Source organism: Sardina pilchardus, chromosome 17 (assembly GCF_963854185.1).
Source record: "Sardina pilchardus chromosome 17, fSarPil1.1, whole genome shotgun sequence".
In the NCBI taxonomy this organism is placed as follows: Eukaryota; Metazoa; Chordata; class Actinopteri; order Clupeiformes; family Clupeidae; genus Sardina; species Sardina pilchardus.
The window spans coordinates 7505522-7522405 of record NC_085010.1 but is presented as its reverse complement, the minus strand read 5'-3'; the positions used below and the strand labels follow the sequence as shown (position 1 = coordinate 7522405).

General features: G+C 43.9%; 1 protein-coding gene and 1 long non-coding RNA gene across 2 annotated transcripts in view; one reads left to right on the top strand and one right to left on the bottom strand.

The window, feature by feature from the left end:
• cped1 (cadherin-like and PC-esterase domain containing 1) overlaps positions 1–16578 on the bottom strand; it is a 115848-nt gene extending 99270 nt beyond the window's left edge. The window contains exon 1 of the mRNA XM_062517638.1: positions 15781–16578. Within this exon, the coding sequence (XP_062373622.1) occupies positions 15781–16050 (270 nt within the window). The 5' untranslated portion in view covers positions 16051–16578. The remainder of the gene's footprint in view (positions 1–15780) is intronic.
• Positions 11175–12849, top strand: LOC134062288 (uncharacterized). The gene is made up of 3 exons (XR_009935426.1): positions 11175–11256; positions 12178–12528; positions 12746–12849. It is a non-coding gene; the product is annotated as an uncharacterized LOC134062288 (long non-coding RNA).
• Positions 16579–16884: the final 306 nt, after the last annotated feature.

Here is a 16884-nt window from a genome sequence, read left to right as displayed (position 1 = left end):
AGAGAGCGACAGAGAGAGAAGGAGAGAGAGAGAGAGAGAGAGAGAGAGAGAGAGAGAGAGAAGATGGTGTTCCAAGGTTTTATGAGCACACAGAGGATGAAAATAAACTCCTCTTGCTTGGCTCCCAGTCCCACTTGTCTGCTTCATGAAGTGAGAGAGAAGTCTAAACTGTGTGTTGTGAAGACCAGAGGCCTTACTAATGGTCATGAACAGAGAGAGGTTTAGACTGTGTGCTGTTACATAGACCAGAGTCCTTACTAATAATGGTCATGAACAGAGAGAGGTTTAGACTGTGTGCTGTTAGAGTAAGACCAGAGTCCTTACTAATAATGGTCATGAACAGAGAGAGGTTTAGACTGTGTGTTGCTAAGACCAGAGGCCTTACTAATGGTCAACCGGGCTACTCCTGAGGACGCAGCTGAGCTGTTGCCCTGCCCTCAAACACTCAACATCAGATGAGAAAAAATAATTCCATTCCGTCCAATACAATTCCATTCCATCCAATACAATTTCATTCCAGTCGGCCCCATTCCATTCTACCCCTGTCCACCCCTGTCCACCCCAGTCCATTCAATTCCGTTGCATTCCGTGTGCTGGACTCCGTGTGAGAGTCGGAGAGGAATTCTGAGGGACTTCACTAGACCTGACTCCAACCTGACGCTGATTTGTGGCACTCTAGTGTGTCTAAACTCTATATGAGGAGAGGAGGGGTTCTGAGGGGGTAGAGTGTGTGTGTGTGTGTGTGTGTGTGTGTGTGTGTGTGTGTGAAACAAAGCACTCGTTCATTAAAAGGAAAATAAATGTGTGGATGTTAAGTGAAAACAGAGAGGGGTAGAGAGAGAGTGAGAGAGAGAGATGGAAAGAGAAAGTGTGTTTGTGTCTGTGTGAATATATGTGTGCATGTATTGGGGAGAGAGAAAGAGAGAGAGATAAGTTGATTAATTGTCTGTTGTTATGTCCATGTCTTAAACCTATATGTTCAACGTATGTGATAATTGCTTTGGCAATACAAATGTCTAAATATTTGTCATGCCAATAAATGGAATTGAATTGAATTGATAAGGAGAGAAAGAGAGAGGAAAAGAGGGAGAGACAGAGAGAGAGAAGAAGAAGAGAGGAGAGAGAGAGAGAGAGAGAGAGAGAGAGAGAGAGAAGGGAGAGAGAGAGAGGGGGGGTGGAGAGAGAGCATATCCCATAAGGGCTGGCTAGTAGTGTTGTTGCTGTTGAGCTGGGCCCAAGTGAAGTGGCTGTTTGTGCTGCAGGGCTGCCTGCCTGTGTGTGTGTGTGTGTGTGTGTGTGTGTGTGTGTGTGTGTGTGTGTGTGTGTGTGTGTGTGTGTGTGTGCTCTCTGCCTGGTTACGGCTCCAGCAGTTGGCAGACAGGCAACACTTTTCCTCTTTTTGTCCTTGTTCCTCCCTCTCTACCCTCACACACACACACACACACACACACACACACACACACACACACACACACTTCCCTCTCTGCCTCTATTCCACCCCCAACACACACACACACACACACACACACACCTCCCTCTCTGCCTCTAGTACCTCCCCCCAAACACACACACACACACACACACACACACACACACACACACACACACACACACACACACACACATACACACCTTCCTCTCTACCTCTAGTGCCCCCCCACACACCCCTCCCTATCCTCCACTCGTTCTGCACTTTTCTTTGGCATCTCATGCCTTATTCTCCTCTCTCTCTCTCTCTCTCTCTCTCTCTCTCTCTCTCTCTCTCTCAGAATGAGGCGTTACCAGTGGCTCCATGGATAGGGTTCAGCCATCATGGCTGCCTGTCAAGAGGTTCTGGTTAAAAATACTCTCCTCCAGACACACACACACACACTCTCTCTCTCTCTCTCTCTCTCTCTCCCTCTCTCTCTCCAAAAGGACAAACAGTCCTTAATCACGATTCATGAATCATGATATAACACACACACACACACACTCACTCCGAGTTACCATGACCAAGGCCTACCCTACAATAACACCCGCATAGCACAGTCCTTCACCAGAAGCCATTTGAGAGAGCAGGGCTGCTGCCCTTCAACCATTCAACAAGTACTTTTACAGCACGCACACACACACACACACACACACACACACACACACACACACACACACACACACACTCTTAAAGCATTTGAAGCACAGGTCACGCAGACCCAACCATGGGTCCACACATTCTCTTGTGCATTGTTGTCAATGCCACAGCTCCGCTACCATTAGCAGCTAACAGATCTGGCTGCAAAGATAAACATTTACACAATTACCTATTTAGAACACACACACACACATACACACACACACACACACACACACACACACACACACACACACACACACACACACACACACACACACACACACACACACACACACACACACACACACACACACACACATACCTATTTAGAGCACAGATCATGGGTGGCCTGGACTCATGGGCAACCAACACTTCCCCATTCAGCTAATTTATATGACTTTGTAATGGCCTGTACAGGCTACGCAATTTCAGCCCGATTTTGCCACGATTGTGTCGTAGCCGACAAATTTTCATTGTTGTTTCTGAATATTCAAAGTCGGGAACAACGTTTGAAGGAGGAAGCATCCTGTAATGTCACATATTGAACGACCCACGATTTATTGTCTGCGACATTCTATAACGTCTTGACCAAATAGTAGCTTGTCAGAATTTTTGGAGAATCTCCTACGACTCCCGTGTTGACACAGACACTGTGGCGACACGCGACGAGAAGGCCACGATAGCTGAATAACGAGAGCTAGACTCCATCCCCATGTCTCCCCTTCTCATACTGAGGTGTCCTAGCTCCTGTGCCCTCACTGTGCTAATTATACATTGATTGGAGAAGTGTTCAATTCTAGAGGCATACTGTATCAATGTCAGCTATCCTGTATCAGTAAATAAAATAGCTCATCAGAGAGTACGAGTGTGAGTAAGAATGTATGGTGTTGGTCGTGTTTGGTGTTGGTCGTGTTTTGGTGTTGGTCGTGTTTTGGTGTTGGTCATGTTTTGGTGTGTGGTGTTGGTCGTGTTTTGGTGCTTGGTGTTGGTCATGTTTTGGTGTTGGTCATGTTTTGGTGTTGGTCGTATTTTGGTGTTTGGTGTTGGTCGTGTTTTGATGTTGGTCGCGTTTGGTGTTGATTGTGTTTTGGTGCTGGTCGTGTTTTGGTGTTGTTCGTGTTTGGTCAGCGCTCAGCTAAAAGAGCTTCCTTATGCCATGAGAGCAGCTGATGTAGCTGATGATCTGAAACAGATATCCCAGAGCTGTACTCGTATAAGAGGGTGGGAACAAAACTTATTATGACCAAAAAACCCTCAAAACCCTCTTGATCCAGCTGATGCGAGACGGCGGACGACCCTTAGCCAGACTCGGGTCAGATCGAGGCCACATCCGCTCTCTCTAGGATCCCGGCAGGCCAGCAATGTCCGAATAAGGAGGCCTTAAACGCAGTGTTTATGATTTATCAGCATATCATTAACACATCCTTAGGCTCTTTAAAAATGGCTCTGCGCCCCGTCTTCTAAATAAAGCCGGACACTGAAACCCAAATGGGGGGACACTGTACCCCGGGCGGAAAGCACGGAGATGACACCAACACCACCACGGCATCATGGGAAAGCACCAACGGCGGCCTGGTGTCGCCATCGCGGGCCGTGCCCTGAGCAGAGAGCACCAACTTTAGCCTCAAACGTCATGGCAGCCCACAGGCATGAAATGATACACTACCTCCAAAGCAGGAGACACACACACACACACACACTCTCTCTCTCTCTCTCTCTCTCTCTCTCTCTCTCTCTCTCTCTCTCTCTCTCTGTCACACACACACACACACCCTAACATACACCCCAACACAAACACACACACACACACACACACACACACACACACGTGTGTGTGTGTGTGTGTGTGTGTGTGTTGGAGGATGGGGTAATATGGGCTGGTTTTGTTGCTATAGTTGGTTTCCTTTTGACTGTTAATAAAGGACGCTGAAAAGTCAAAGTTTTTCTCTCTCTCTCTCTCCCTCTCTTTCTTGCTCTCTCTCTCTCCCTCTCTCTGTCTCCCTCCTTCTCTCTCTTTCTTTAAATCTCTTTATCTCTCTCTCTCCACATCTCTCTCTCTCTCAGGTTCACGACACCAGTTATTTGGTAGTTACTGAACAAAACACAATTAATCCTGTCGGTGAGTTGGATGTGTGGGCTAATTTTCATCAGATGCATTCACACAACACAACACATTCTGTTCATTGTTCTTCTTTTCAAACCAACACTCAAAAGAATTCAATGAGCTAAAAAAAAAAAAAAAACACGTTGCCACAACACTTTCTAAATCCAGTTCCTTGAACTGATTTGTAACTCAAGCAGAATAGAACGCCACAGAAGAAGAGAGAAGTATGTTTCATTACGCTGGAATTAGGACAGAGCCCTGATCATTACTTAACATGGAGGCCAGAACTTGTCCAACTCCTTATTGGCCGCTGCTGTTCAGTGGAATGAGCCGTGTTTGCACACCATGGAAACAAGGCTTTCACAAGGCTCCCACAAAGGCTGCGGACTGGTTTAGAGATTTTCAATTGTGCCACACATATGGCAATAGACTATGATACTGCCTCCCATGCACCACCCTGAAGGCAGCACCCCCCCCCCCCCCCCCACCCCCCTTACTGGTTGTCCCTAGACATGCGTTGTTAGACACATCTGCTTCCAAGAGACTGTTACGCAACAAGCAGACGTGAAAAGCCTTTTGGGTGTCCTCATCATCGCATATTTTTCCCAGGATCGTCCTCAAGTCAAACACAATCTGATGGGCTTCGCAGAGGCAGCAGTCGGTCGATCTCATCATTTCTTTTATTGACGTGTTCACAGGATCCACCCCAAGCCAAACACAATCTGGTGGGGATGCAGCAGCAAGTCAATCTCAGTGAATCAGTTTTTTATCGACGTGCTTAGTCATGTCAAATGGCAAACACCTACAGTAATTTCCGCGGGACAGTGTTTTATGCAAGTTAAAAGAAACAAAACCATATTGATACCATATTAACTGTCCCCGTGTGTTAACCTCATAGCTGAAGACATTTTGCTAAATCAATGTGTAAGATAATAGTCGGGAATTTACGGTGTATAATACGGTGTATCCCACTGTCTTAATGAAGAAACACAAACATACTGAATGTAGCCCTAGAAATCAATCCACTCAGAGTTAAGACCTGCACTTCAGTGTCCAAGTTCTGAGGCTTCTCCCAAAATCGATCATATTCAAGATATAGTAGCTATTAATATCCCTGGTGTCCTGGTTGTTAATGACAGTGTTCTGTTGGGGTGTTCTCACCAAAGACTCTAAAGAACTCCACTCTATCAACATTGGTTCTAATCAGCAATCTATCTTGCACTTAGAGCTCTAGAATCCTTGCCAGCAAATGTCAGGACCTGTTGAAGTGCTCCAGCTAGGATCTCTAGAACAACAGGATAAGGGATTATCTGGGGTTCTGAAATTGAGATACGATGTTTACACGAGCAGACAAAACTGAGAAAAAAGAAAAAACCTGATAATAACCAGGAGTCCATGTGAGTTCACGCAGTCAATCCTGTGTCCGAGGCAATGACAAGTGAGATAAAAGCTGTTAACTGGTAAGAAGACACTCCTACACACACACACACACACACACAATTTCACTACATGGTCCTTGTAAAACTGCTTGAGGTGAGGGGTTAGGATGAAAGACTGTCGTCAGAAACACTGCGTCACCTGTCAGGTGGGCATTTGATCAGCACTGAGAGAGAAAGCACAGCACGTCACCAGACCAGGATGGCTGATGGCTGACTGACCAGATCAGGGCTCGTCCACTGACTGGGATAAAGTTAGACCAGCAGGGAGTCCTCTCCTGCTGGGCCTCTCAGACAGCGGTCATCTGGTTTGGCCGTTACGGCCGCTTCTCTCCAGAGCCGAGAGGAGCAACAGGTGGCTCCAGGAGCTCAGCTGGGCACGCGCACAGCAGGAGAAGAGAAACAAACACCGCAGGACTTTCTCTTAGAACTTCCCTCCAAACTTAGAACACTGCAGCATTCTCTTTTAGAAGCACTCTTTAAACCTCCTTCTGTTAGCTCTGTAGAACTTCCCTCAGAACTTAGAACACCCCAACACTCTCTTTAAACCTCCTTCTGTTAGTTATGCAGAACCAGAGAGGGTTAAAGCGGAGCGAGAGGCGCAAACGTTCGATCATTTCCGCGTTCTGTCTTCACAAAGGGGAAGGGGGCTAAATCCCCCTTTAAGCAGACCTGTTACATTCGAACTGAACTGCTTACCAATCTGACAGAGATCGATATTCCACTATGACGTCTTTGCAACACGCCTCTTTAAGCAGACAGGAACTGTTCGAAATTTGCTTCCATAGAGATGCATTACGTTGCTCTATCTTGTCAATAATTAAGGATCTTTGGCAGAACTTAGAACATTACAGCACTCTTTTATGGCACGGTCAGACTATAAAATTTTTTTGTCACTCACGGTTGTCGTTTACGATCTACCATGTCACACTATACGATTTTAGAACCATGAAAACCTCTCCGCGTCTTGGTCGGTAGAGTAGCCACATACACCGAAAGCATCGGTCGCTAGGGTTGGGTATCGTTTGAATTTGAACGATTCCGTTTCCGATTTCGATTCCTTGTTTCGATTCCGGTTCACGGACTGGGAATCGATACTAGGAATTGGAATTTAAACTTTTGAACGATTCCGGGAGAATTGGAAAGCTAGTCCCGGTTCCCATTGATTCTCGATTCTCGATACCCAACCCTATCGGTCGCGTCATACGACTCTCGTCAAATTTCTGACAAGCCAGACTTTTTGTCGGACTGTTTTAAAACGTCGTGAACGACAAATCGCAAGTCGGGATGCATGTCACAGTATAAGATTCACTCCGCGTTCGATGTCGTGCCTGACCATTTGAAATCGGATCCGACGCTGTAAACTTGTCGGTCACGACAAATTCGGGCCAAAATCGGGCTGATATTGTGTAATCTGACCAGGCCATTAGAAGCACTCTTTAAACCTTCTGTTAGAAAAGGAAGAAAATTATGTCAGAAAAAGTTTCTTCTCTATGTGTCTCACACGGCCCAGTCGAAGCTGTACACACACACACACACACACACACACACTGCCAGCCCTACCCTCTGGGTCCTGTGTGAAAAGGCTGGTCAAGTCCAAGGCCTGGCTCACTCTCACTGCCAACTAGCTCATAGGACAGGGAACCAACTGGATGCTGCTGTTACATAACCACAAACCAGCTCTGCTCACAGTCATGCGCACACACACACACACACACACACACACACACACACACACACACACACACACACAAAGAGAGTGTCTCCCTACTTTAACATCATAGCTGGCTGTCACCTATGATGTTAAAGTAGGTACATAGACACGCACACACACTTCACAACCATGAAGTATGGAGTGAACATGCCCATTATGGTAATCCACACAGGCTGATCAACATTTGTCACCACTGCCCAAACTGCTGTTGCTGTGAAGCAACAAATGATGCCCGAGAGTATGACAAGACTTGACATTGGAATCTACCCCAAATCACACACACACACACACACACACACACACACACACACACACACACACACACACACACACACACACACACACACACAGCAACCCACAAGTACTGTAATCACACACATTCAGTTACTTTGGCTACCACACTGGAATTCTCTAGCTCTCTGTTAATCCGTTATTTTTTGGCAAACTGTAATTTCACCATATGACTTCTATGATGAGTTTCTCCCTGTCTTTAAGTTTCACACACACACGCGCACACACACCCACACACACACACACACGCACACACACGCACACACACGCACACACACGCACACACACACGCACACACACACGCACACACACACCCGCACACACACACCCGCACACACACACACACACACACACACACACACACACACACACACACACACACACACACACAAATATAAACAGATGGCCACTGGTGACTGTGGCCTGAGTCTAGTGATTCCTTGACCATGTTGTCACTGAGGCCTCTGGCAGGTGATGGCGTTATGGACCTGAGAATAACTCCAGCCTGACCTCAGCTATGTGATCTCATCTCACAGACTAGAGAACAGAAAAAGATCACCATCACAGAACTCTAGTAGACCGTCTCAGAACAACTGCAGTCTAGAGAACAGAAAAAGACGACATTGATGACATGACGACATTCACACATAAACTATAACGATAACGCCATGAAGAACGCTATCGTTGGGGATCCCTTTCAGAACGATTTTGAGAACGATAAAAAGCAAACAGCCAATCAGAACAAATCAGATTTTAGACATCATATTCATCAACACGAGGAGAGACTTTTCTTATTGTTGGCCAGTGTGGACGCTTCAATCTTTATGGTTACAATGATCATTATCGTTCTTGGTGTGAATGCCGCTTTAGAGACAGAACGCAGAACAACTAGACACGGAGAACATGTCTTAGAGTAACTACACCACTTTCTTGTAGAACCCTTGTTTAATCCTTTGTCTGTTCGTGGAGCAGAATGTAGAACCACTCTTCAACCCTCTATGCTGCTCATCCAGGAGAACATCTCTTAGAACCGCTATCTGTCAGAAGTGTCAGAACTTTCCGTTGCTCTGACTGACACTGGAATTCTCTGTTTTTCTCCCTCTTTCGTCGTTTATTATGTTCTTGGCAGTAAAACTGCAACTGTGTCATCTGTGAAGTCTCGCTCTCTCTCTCTCCCTCTCTCTCTCTCTCTCTCTCTCTCTCTCTCTCTCTCTCTCACACACACACACACACACACACACACACACACACACACACACACACACACACACACACACACAGAGACACACAAACACACAGTAATAGATCTGAAAACGAAGTGTATGATGTCCCTGCATGTAGCATGCACTTTCTGTTATTGTATCTTTCTCCAAGTCATCAGCATCTTGCTGTAGGCTTTTTCACATGTGTTTCTGCACTCCTATTCTGCACTCCCATTCTCTGGCAGTAGTATTGATTGTTGTGTCAATTATTCGCTGAGGCTTGAATAATACTGCTCATTTTTGTAAGTCACTTTGAATAGAAGCATCTACAAAGTGAATAAATGTGAAATGTAGTGAGTAAGTAAGTAAGAAATGTAAATAGGAGATGAGAAAAAATAATAAATGTCAAGAGGGATCTGAATAAGGGTTAGTAACAAGTTGTAAAAATGAGTAAAATGGTACGTAAACCAACCTCCTAATAGCAGAGAGGCCCCTTAGCTTTACTCTACAGGCACACAAAACACAGGGCTTTATATATTTATGTGTGTGTGTGTGTGTGTGTGTGTGTGTGTGTGTGTGTGTGTGTGTGTGTAATCAGGAGCTTTAGCGTTTACTCTGAGTTAACTCAAACAGGTTTGTTGTTTCTAATACACCTTTATGAATGTGGATGTATGCAGCTTGAGATCACCAGACACTCATATTTTCTCTTTAAGCTTTTCTGTGGGCTCTAATTCAAACAACAGGCAGAGGCAGTCAATGAGCACCGAGTCTGGTCTATCACGAACACATACACACACACACACACACACACACACACACACACACACACACACACACACACACATACACACACTATATTGTTTGGCATCTGGGAGCACTCAACTGACCCATTGGTGTTTGTGCTGAGGATCCTAATTACTGTATTGGATTAGGAAGTAGGTTTTGCTTCGTTATCAAATCAGCCATTAAAATAAAGTCAAAAGTTGGCCAACATTTAAAGTAAAGACTCTATTGAGTGATTGAGTTGAGGCTTACCAAACATGTTTTTATTCACATGCTGCTGCTGCAAGCCCCATGCAGCCAGCATCGGAGATAGGAATTAGCCTGCAATAGCATGTTCTCATTGGTAAGTGTGTGTTAGGGCTAGCGTTGGAGTGATGGTGTTATGCATCTAGGCACGCACAAGGAAACTCTGAGAAGGAGAAAGAGAGAGAGAGAAGAGCGAGAGAGAGAAGAGCAAGAGAGGGAGAGAGAGAAACCAAGGAGAGATGGAGCCGAGTTGGACATAAATAATCCCACTGACAGATAGGTCTATCTATGAGAGGCTGAGGCGCCACTGCAGTCAGGATACACACACACACACACACACACACACACACACACGCACGCACACACACACACACACACACACACACACACACACACGCACACCTCTCCCAAGTACGGAAATGACTGGTGCACTTACATCCACAACTGCACTGTAAAAAATGGCTGTGAAATTCACAGTTATTTACAGGAAATTTCACAGTAGCACTACTGTATATGCTTTTTACAGTAGAATGTTGTAAAATTTACAGTAACGCCCCTACAATTACAGTAGTCCAAGTGTTACTGTAAACATTACAGTAGTCAAATCACTACTGTAAAACAAACACAGTATAGCCACTATAGTACTGTAAATAGTAAAGTAAACTACTGTATTTTTTCTTTTTAACAATTGGCCAGTAAGTTACTGTAAATACAATTGAAATCACAGTATTTAATTGGTTTTCATTTTACAGTGAATGCATAAAATACTGTAAATGGAAATGCGGTACCTTTACTGTAAAAAGTATTCACAGTAACTTGCTGGCAACAATTGGGCAGTAAGTTACTGTAAAACTACTGAAATCACAGTATTTAATTGGTTTTCATTTCACAGTGAATACAGAAAATACTGTAAATGGAAATGCGGTACCTCTACTGTAAACTACAATTACAGTAGTAAGTGTTACCTTAGAAATTACAGTAGTCAAAACACTACTGTAAACAAATCACAATTAGCCACTAGTAGCCTAGGCTACTGTAAATAGCTAAGTAAACTAGCCTACTGTGTTTTCCCTTTTTTAATCTTATCTTTCTTTTAACTCATAATGACATACCAGAGACTGTTGAGAAAGTCAATTTGATGTCAAGAATTAAGGCTTTGATCACACTATTGAGCAAGCATAACACATTTCCACGATTGTTTTTAACGGCTGCTTATCGCCTCTTGATAAGCGCATGCGCACACGCAGTAATTCCCATCCCCCACCGCTGACTTTTCAACTCCAGCCAGAGTGACTTCACTTCAACCGTCACTTTTCAATCATGAATCTGACTGCAATTTTCAACTCTGTACAAACATCATATTCAAGGTAAGAATTACAGTACTTTTGTATGCCAATTGAAAACGGGAATTTATTAGAAATGTATTGTTTTCACAATGAAATGTTAACCAAAGCCATTATTGTCATGTTAGAATCAGCATAGCACATATCGATAGCTAGAACTAGCGAGCTAACGTCGCTAGCGTTAGCGATGTTAGCTGTTAATGTTAACTTTTCCAGTAACTAACTTAACCATCATGTGGGATTTTTCGAATGATAGTCAATATCATATCTAGCAATAATTCAGTCTGATATGTCGTTATGAATGTAGAGTTTTAGTTTGAATGAAATATCAGACGCAAGTAGCTTAGCTTAAAGTGGCTGTTACCATGCAGGCTGAAGGCTGAAGTTAGCTAGCAGACAGACACAGGTGAAAGCATAGACTGTATACAGTCTATGGGTGAAAGTTGTTAACGGTAGCAGCTAGTTAGTAACATTACTTTGCGAACTCCATGGGGCATGGGTAGTTAACATTAAACTTAATACATGTAGTGTTGATGCATAATATGTAGTGTTGCTATAACTGGAAAGAGGACCAGTAAAACAAATTAATGAAGTAGGCTGATGTGTAAGTTATCTCACCCCTAATTTAGGAACTGTAGTTTTGCATAGTCATGCTCATAGATCCGTCATATAGTGGATGTGAAAGGGGAGCATTTGGGGAATTTCAATTACCAGAAATATCATGCCGATAAGTAAAGGGATCTTTAGTTTGTGAAGGGTAGTGTTTGGCTAAATGGTATTCATTTTATAGCCTTTATTTGCCCAATGTTTGGTGACTTAAATTGAGGCATGTGTTTATTTAAGATGCATGTGAGTGTAGTAGTGCTTCAGTGATGGTCTTTTCATGTTCTGGCGTGTTTTGCAATGTATTAATTAATGTAAGCCTCTTTCTGTTCGCTCTGTTAGTAGGTGGTGTGAGGACTGCTGCCCTGAGAACGCTGTGTCAGAGACACTTAGGCTGTGTGCATTTTGGAATGTTCCAAATGTGTGTCACTTCCATAAGGAAGAAGTTCCAAGCCTGCAAGTGAGTTCACTCACCAAATAGAGACACACGCATATAGCATTTAATATGTGTGCATGTACTGTATTTGTGTCTGTAACTGTTTAGTTTATCCCCTCCTTTCATGTGTCTGTTATGACTTTGTGGGCTCAACTGTCAACAACTGTCCAGGGCGAAGTCGGTCAACCCTGATGGCACTACCTGATGGCACTACCCTGATGATGTCTGTTAGCCATGGCTGCTGCCCTCAACATGGTGTAAGTGTTTGTGTTTTATTTATGTTCATAAATAAACTGATATCAAGAAGTAACATAGATGGTGACAAGGGTGGCAAGGGTGCCTCATGGCAAGGTAATTATCATTTCTATTTCTACATCTGATTGCCTTGCTTATTTTTTAAAGCTATGATTTGTTTTGTATGGCAATTGCTGTTTATTAACAAATTATATGGCAATTGCTGTTTATTCTTTTTAGGAGCCATCCAGAAGTCCCAGCCTGGAGCCAGAGGCTGCTATTGCAAGTCAGATGGGAGATGGCCTACAGTATGTTAGGCATCAGAAAAGTGGTGTTCGCATGAAGGCAGAGTTGCTGCAGGCAATTATGAGATTAGGTATGATATCACATAGACATACTTCTGTTCAGAAGTGTAGGGTCACTTCGAAATGTCCCCTTTCAAAAAAAAAAACACTGGACATATCAAAGTGAACACCCAAACTTTGCTATGGTGGTGTATTGTACACATCTGCATTACTTCTATCTATTGCACCTGACTAGTGTGGGTTTGCTTTTATTTGTCACACAACCGGAGTAGTTTGCATTAATTACTGTATATTCATGAACGGGGTCAATTGTAATGTATGCTTTCTTTCTCTTTTTCAGACACTTGACATTTACTGCGAAAGGTACCATCAGAGCACCTCTCCCTACCCTGCAGGATACCTATACCAGAAGAGTACAACAACGGCCCAAAAGTATTTCAAAAGACATTTCACGCTCTGACCACGGACTGTTTAAACCACTGAGGTCAAGCAGACGTCTCTGTTCCCACGTGGCAGACTGAGGGAACACCCACAAAACAGACTGGGGATGAGTTTCTTTACTCCGCATCCTGTACACACACAACTCCTTATACTACATTACATAGACTTGCCAGTTGCCATAATGCACTTACACACACTGCGCTTTTAACCCCCTTATCTGTGTCAAATCAGATAAGGTTGTGGTTGTGTTCAAACCATGTCTACTGTTGTCTGTCAACATCCACTTCAGTCATACATTTGAAATGTCTTAAATAAATAACAAAAGTTAAAATTGTTTTATTGTCTGCAGTTAACTGAAATATTTTGGAATATGAGTTATTCTATTAATGATTGCTCATGTAAGTTCAATTGAATTCACAGTATTTAACTGACCTAGCTTTTACAGGGAAACAGCCAATACTGTAAATACAACTAAAAAAAAAAAAAAATCTTAATTTAAAATCAATTGTTTTTCACTTTACAGCGAATACATAAAATACTGTAAATGAAAATGCGGTACCTTTACTGTAAAAAGTATTCACAGTAACTTACTGGCAACAATTGGCCAGTAAGTTACCGTAAATGGAAATACAGCACCTTTACTGTAAAAGGTTTTCACAGTAACTTACTGGCAACAATTGGCCAGTAAGTTACTGTAAATGGAAATACAGTGCCTTAACTGTAAAAGGTATTCACAGTAACTTACTGGCAACAATTGGCCAGTAAGTTACTGTAAATGGAAATACAGCACCTTTACTGTAAAAGGTTTTCACAGTAACTTACTGGCAACAATTGGCCAGTAAGTTACTGTAAATATGACTGAAATCACAGTATTTAATTGTTTTTCATTTTACAGTGAATATATAAATACTGTAAATGGAAATACAGTACCTTTACTGTAAAAGGTATTCACAGTAACTTACTGGCCAATTGTTGCCAGTAAGTTACTGTAAATTTTACAGTAAATTTTTTACAGTGTGGCAGATGCATGCAACAAAATACAGGGCAGACTAACTTGCGCATACACACACACACACACACACACACACACACACACACACACACAGGCCTAGCTGGCCTATATACACACTCACACATGCCTCTCACACACAGGTTAAATTGGCAGAATTATACACACACACACACACACACACACACACACACACACACACACACACACACACACACACACACACACACACACACACACACACACACACACACACACACACAGGGTAATTTGACAGCAAGGGATGCACACTCCCAGCTGACCCTTGACAGCTGTCACTTCCCTCAGCACACACGTCCAGCTCAGTCTCTGTTAATGGTGAGATTATCGCGACCAGACACTCGGCATCAGAGACTTCTTCAACCTCCCCTCTCTCTCTCTTTCTCTCTCTCTCTCTCTCTCTCTCTCTCTTTCTCTCTCTCTCTCACACACACACACACACACACACACACAGATACTCAGCCTCAGAGACTTCTCCAACCTCTTCTCTATCTCTCTCTCACGCACACACACACACACACACACACACACACACACACACACTCACTCACACACTCAGCATCAGACTTCTTCAACCTCTTCTCTTTCTCTGCCGTCTGCGTTGTACCCTTCCAGCCCCCCCACCCCCCCCCCCCCCCACTCCAACGTATGCATTTCCCACCAGTCAGTTCACTGAAGGATGACCTACAACTAGATGCAGTGCACACTGTGGAAGTGAAAGAAAAAATGGCAAATTGCAAGATACAAAGGGTGCAACTGGTATTTACTCTGTTTCCTTTTTATATGACAACATGCGTGGCCCATCAAAAGAATCACGCAATGCAATCTCGTTGGTGTCCATCATGCAGGACAGTGTTATGATAAAAAAGAAATGTGTGTGTGTTTGAGTAGGGGGGCTTAAAACCCCTCCTCCACCGTTAAACGCACGTGGCCTCTCGACCAATGGCCGTTTGGCCTTGAGTTGCTCCTCCAGAAATATCCACACAAAGACAGCCGTCATAAATATACAACGTGTGCTCACTGTTTCAAACTGACGAAGGGGAAATTGCGATCTATTTTGAGTTGAAGAACATTTCATTTAGGCTAAGTAAACTAATCGTTTTTTTCATTTAGCACTGAGCAAACTAAACTCCAAATTAACTTGTTTTGTTTTTGTTTTTAATAAATTCAAGCCCGCAGGTGTGGTAGCCATGAGAGTTTCAAAGGAAATTGCAATTTCCTACATCTGCCATTATGATAGCCTAATTATGGAACAGTCCCTGTTAAACCGGATGCTCAAGAGAATGGAAATGGTCTTGGGAACCAAATAAATAAATAAATAAAAACTTCAGCGACATACTGCAGCCATCTCTCAAAGGTAGGGTACGGAAAGACAGACTTCATCCGATAGACACAGACTGCATTAACAAAGTCACAATAGCTTGTGAAACACTATAGGCCAATGTAGGCTACAATAATCATATCTGATTTAGGCTACTTACGACTTTGTCATCTTGAAATGCATCAAGTGCTGATACGAGCTTCTCGGGGTCCAGGAGGTTAATTCCGGACCTGTTCCTCTCTTGTGGGCTTGGCCCGTCGGTCTTATACGGAGTCCGATCGACCATTAGCATTTGATAAAGAAGACAGGCGGCTATTCCAATGAGCAGCAGGGGAGCCGTGCAGTACCTGCGACGGAGGGTCCATGTCCGTCGCAAGAGCATCCCCGCTTCTAGACAGAGCGTCTTGGCCGGAGACTCAGGGCGTACCATTGGCGATGTTTATTTGGCAGCCGCATCCCAGACGCCAGACTGTTGCGCACCCGTTGCGGTGTCGAGAAATGAACAGTAAATGCGCTCTTCAGGAATCTGCGGATGTTTACGTGACATTAAGCGTTTCACCACGACTGCAGCTAGGGGTCAAAAAGGGTGTAAAATAAGAAATGCTACCATCCTCTGTCCTCCTCTGACCGATCAGTCGACAGTGGGCACAGCTGTTGGTAAGAAGTGAAAACTTTTAGGAGAAAGCTTTTGAAAAGCAGCCCAAACTGAGAAACTCCAGTTGACCAAGAGAGCGCTAGTGGCTCTCAGAAAATCTGCGTTTGAGAGAAGTTTCCTACTGCCCTCATTCAGAGTCGAGTGCCCCTCCGTTGATTAAAACCACTCCGTGTAGCGAAACCGCATGACTGTGGTGAAGTCTCGTAGCCTACGCCTCCTTCGTCCGCTGTCAGAAAAACTTTTTGCCACTCCAAAAACTGCGCAGAGAGAATAAAAAACAAAAGCATCACTTTTCCTGCCGAATAAGCCAACACTCATAACACAACTATAGCCATTCCCGACCGGAGAAGGCAAGAGGCACAGAGCGCGATTGTCCCGTTAGATCGGAGGGTCCACCTGGTTTACGTTAATCTTGGAGAAAAAAAGTAAACAGTGACTTCCTCCCTGAGCGGACCGCTGAATTACGCGCGCACGCACACACACACACACACACACACTAGCCTCTACCGCTTCCCGAAATTAATGATTCCAAAGGGAGGCGTTCAGTCGCTAGGCTACTTTATTTCAGTTCAAACCGAACTGAAAGAAAAGCTGAATAACTGCCGAAAC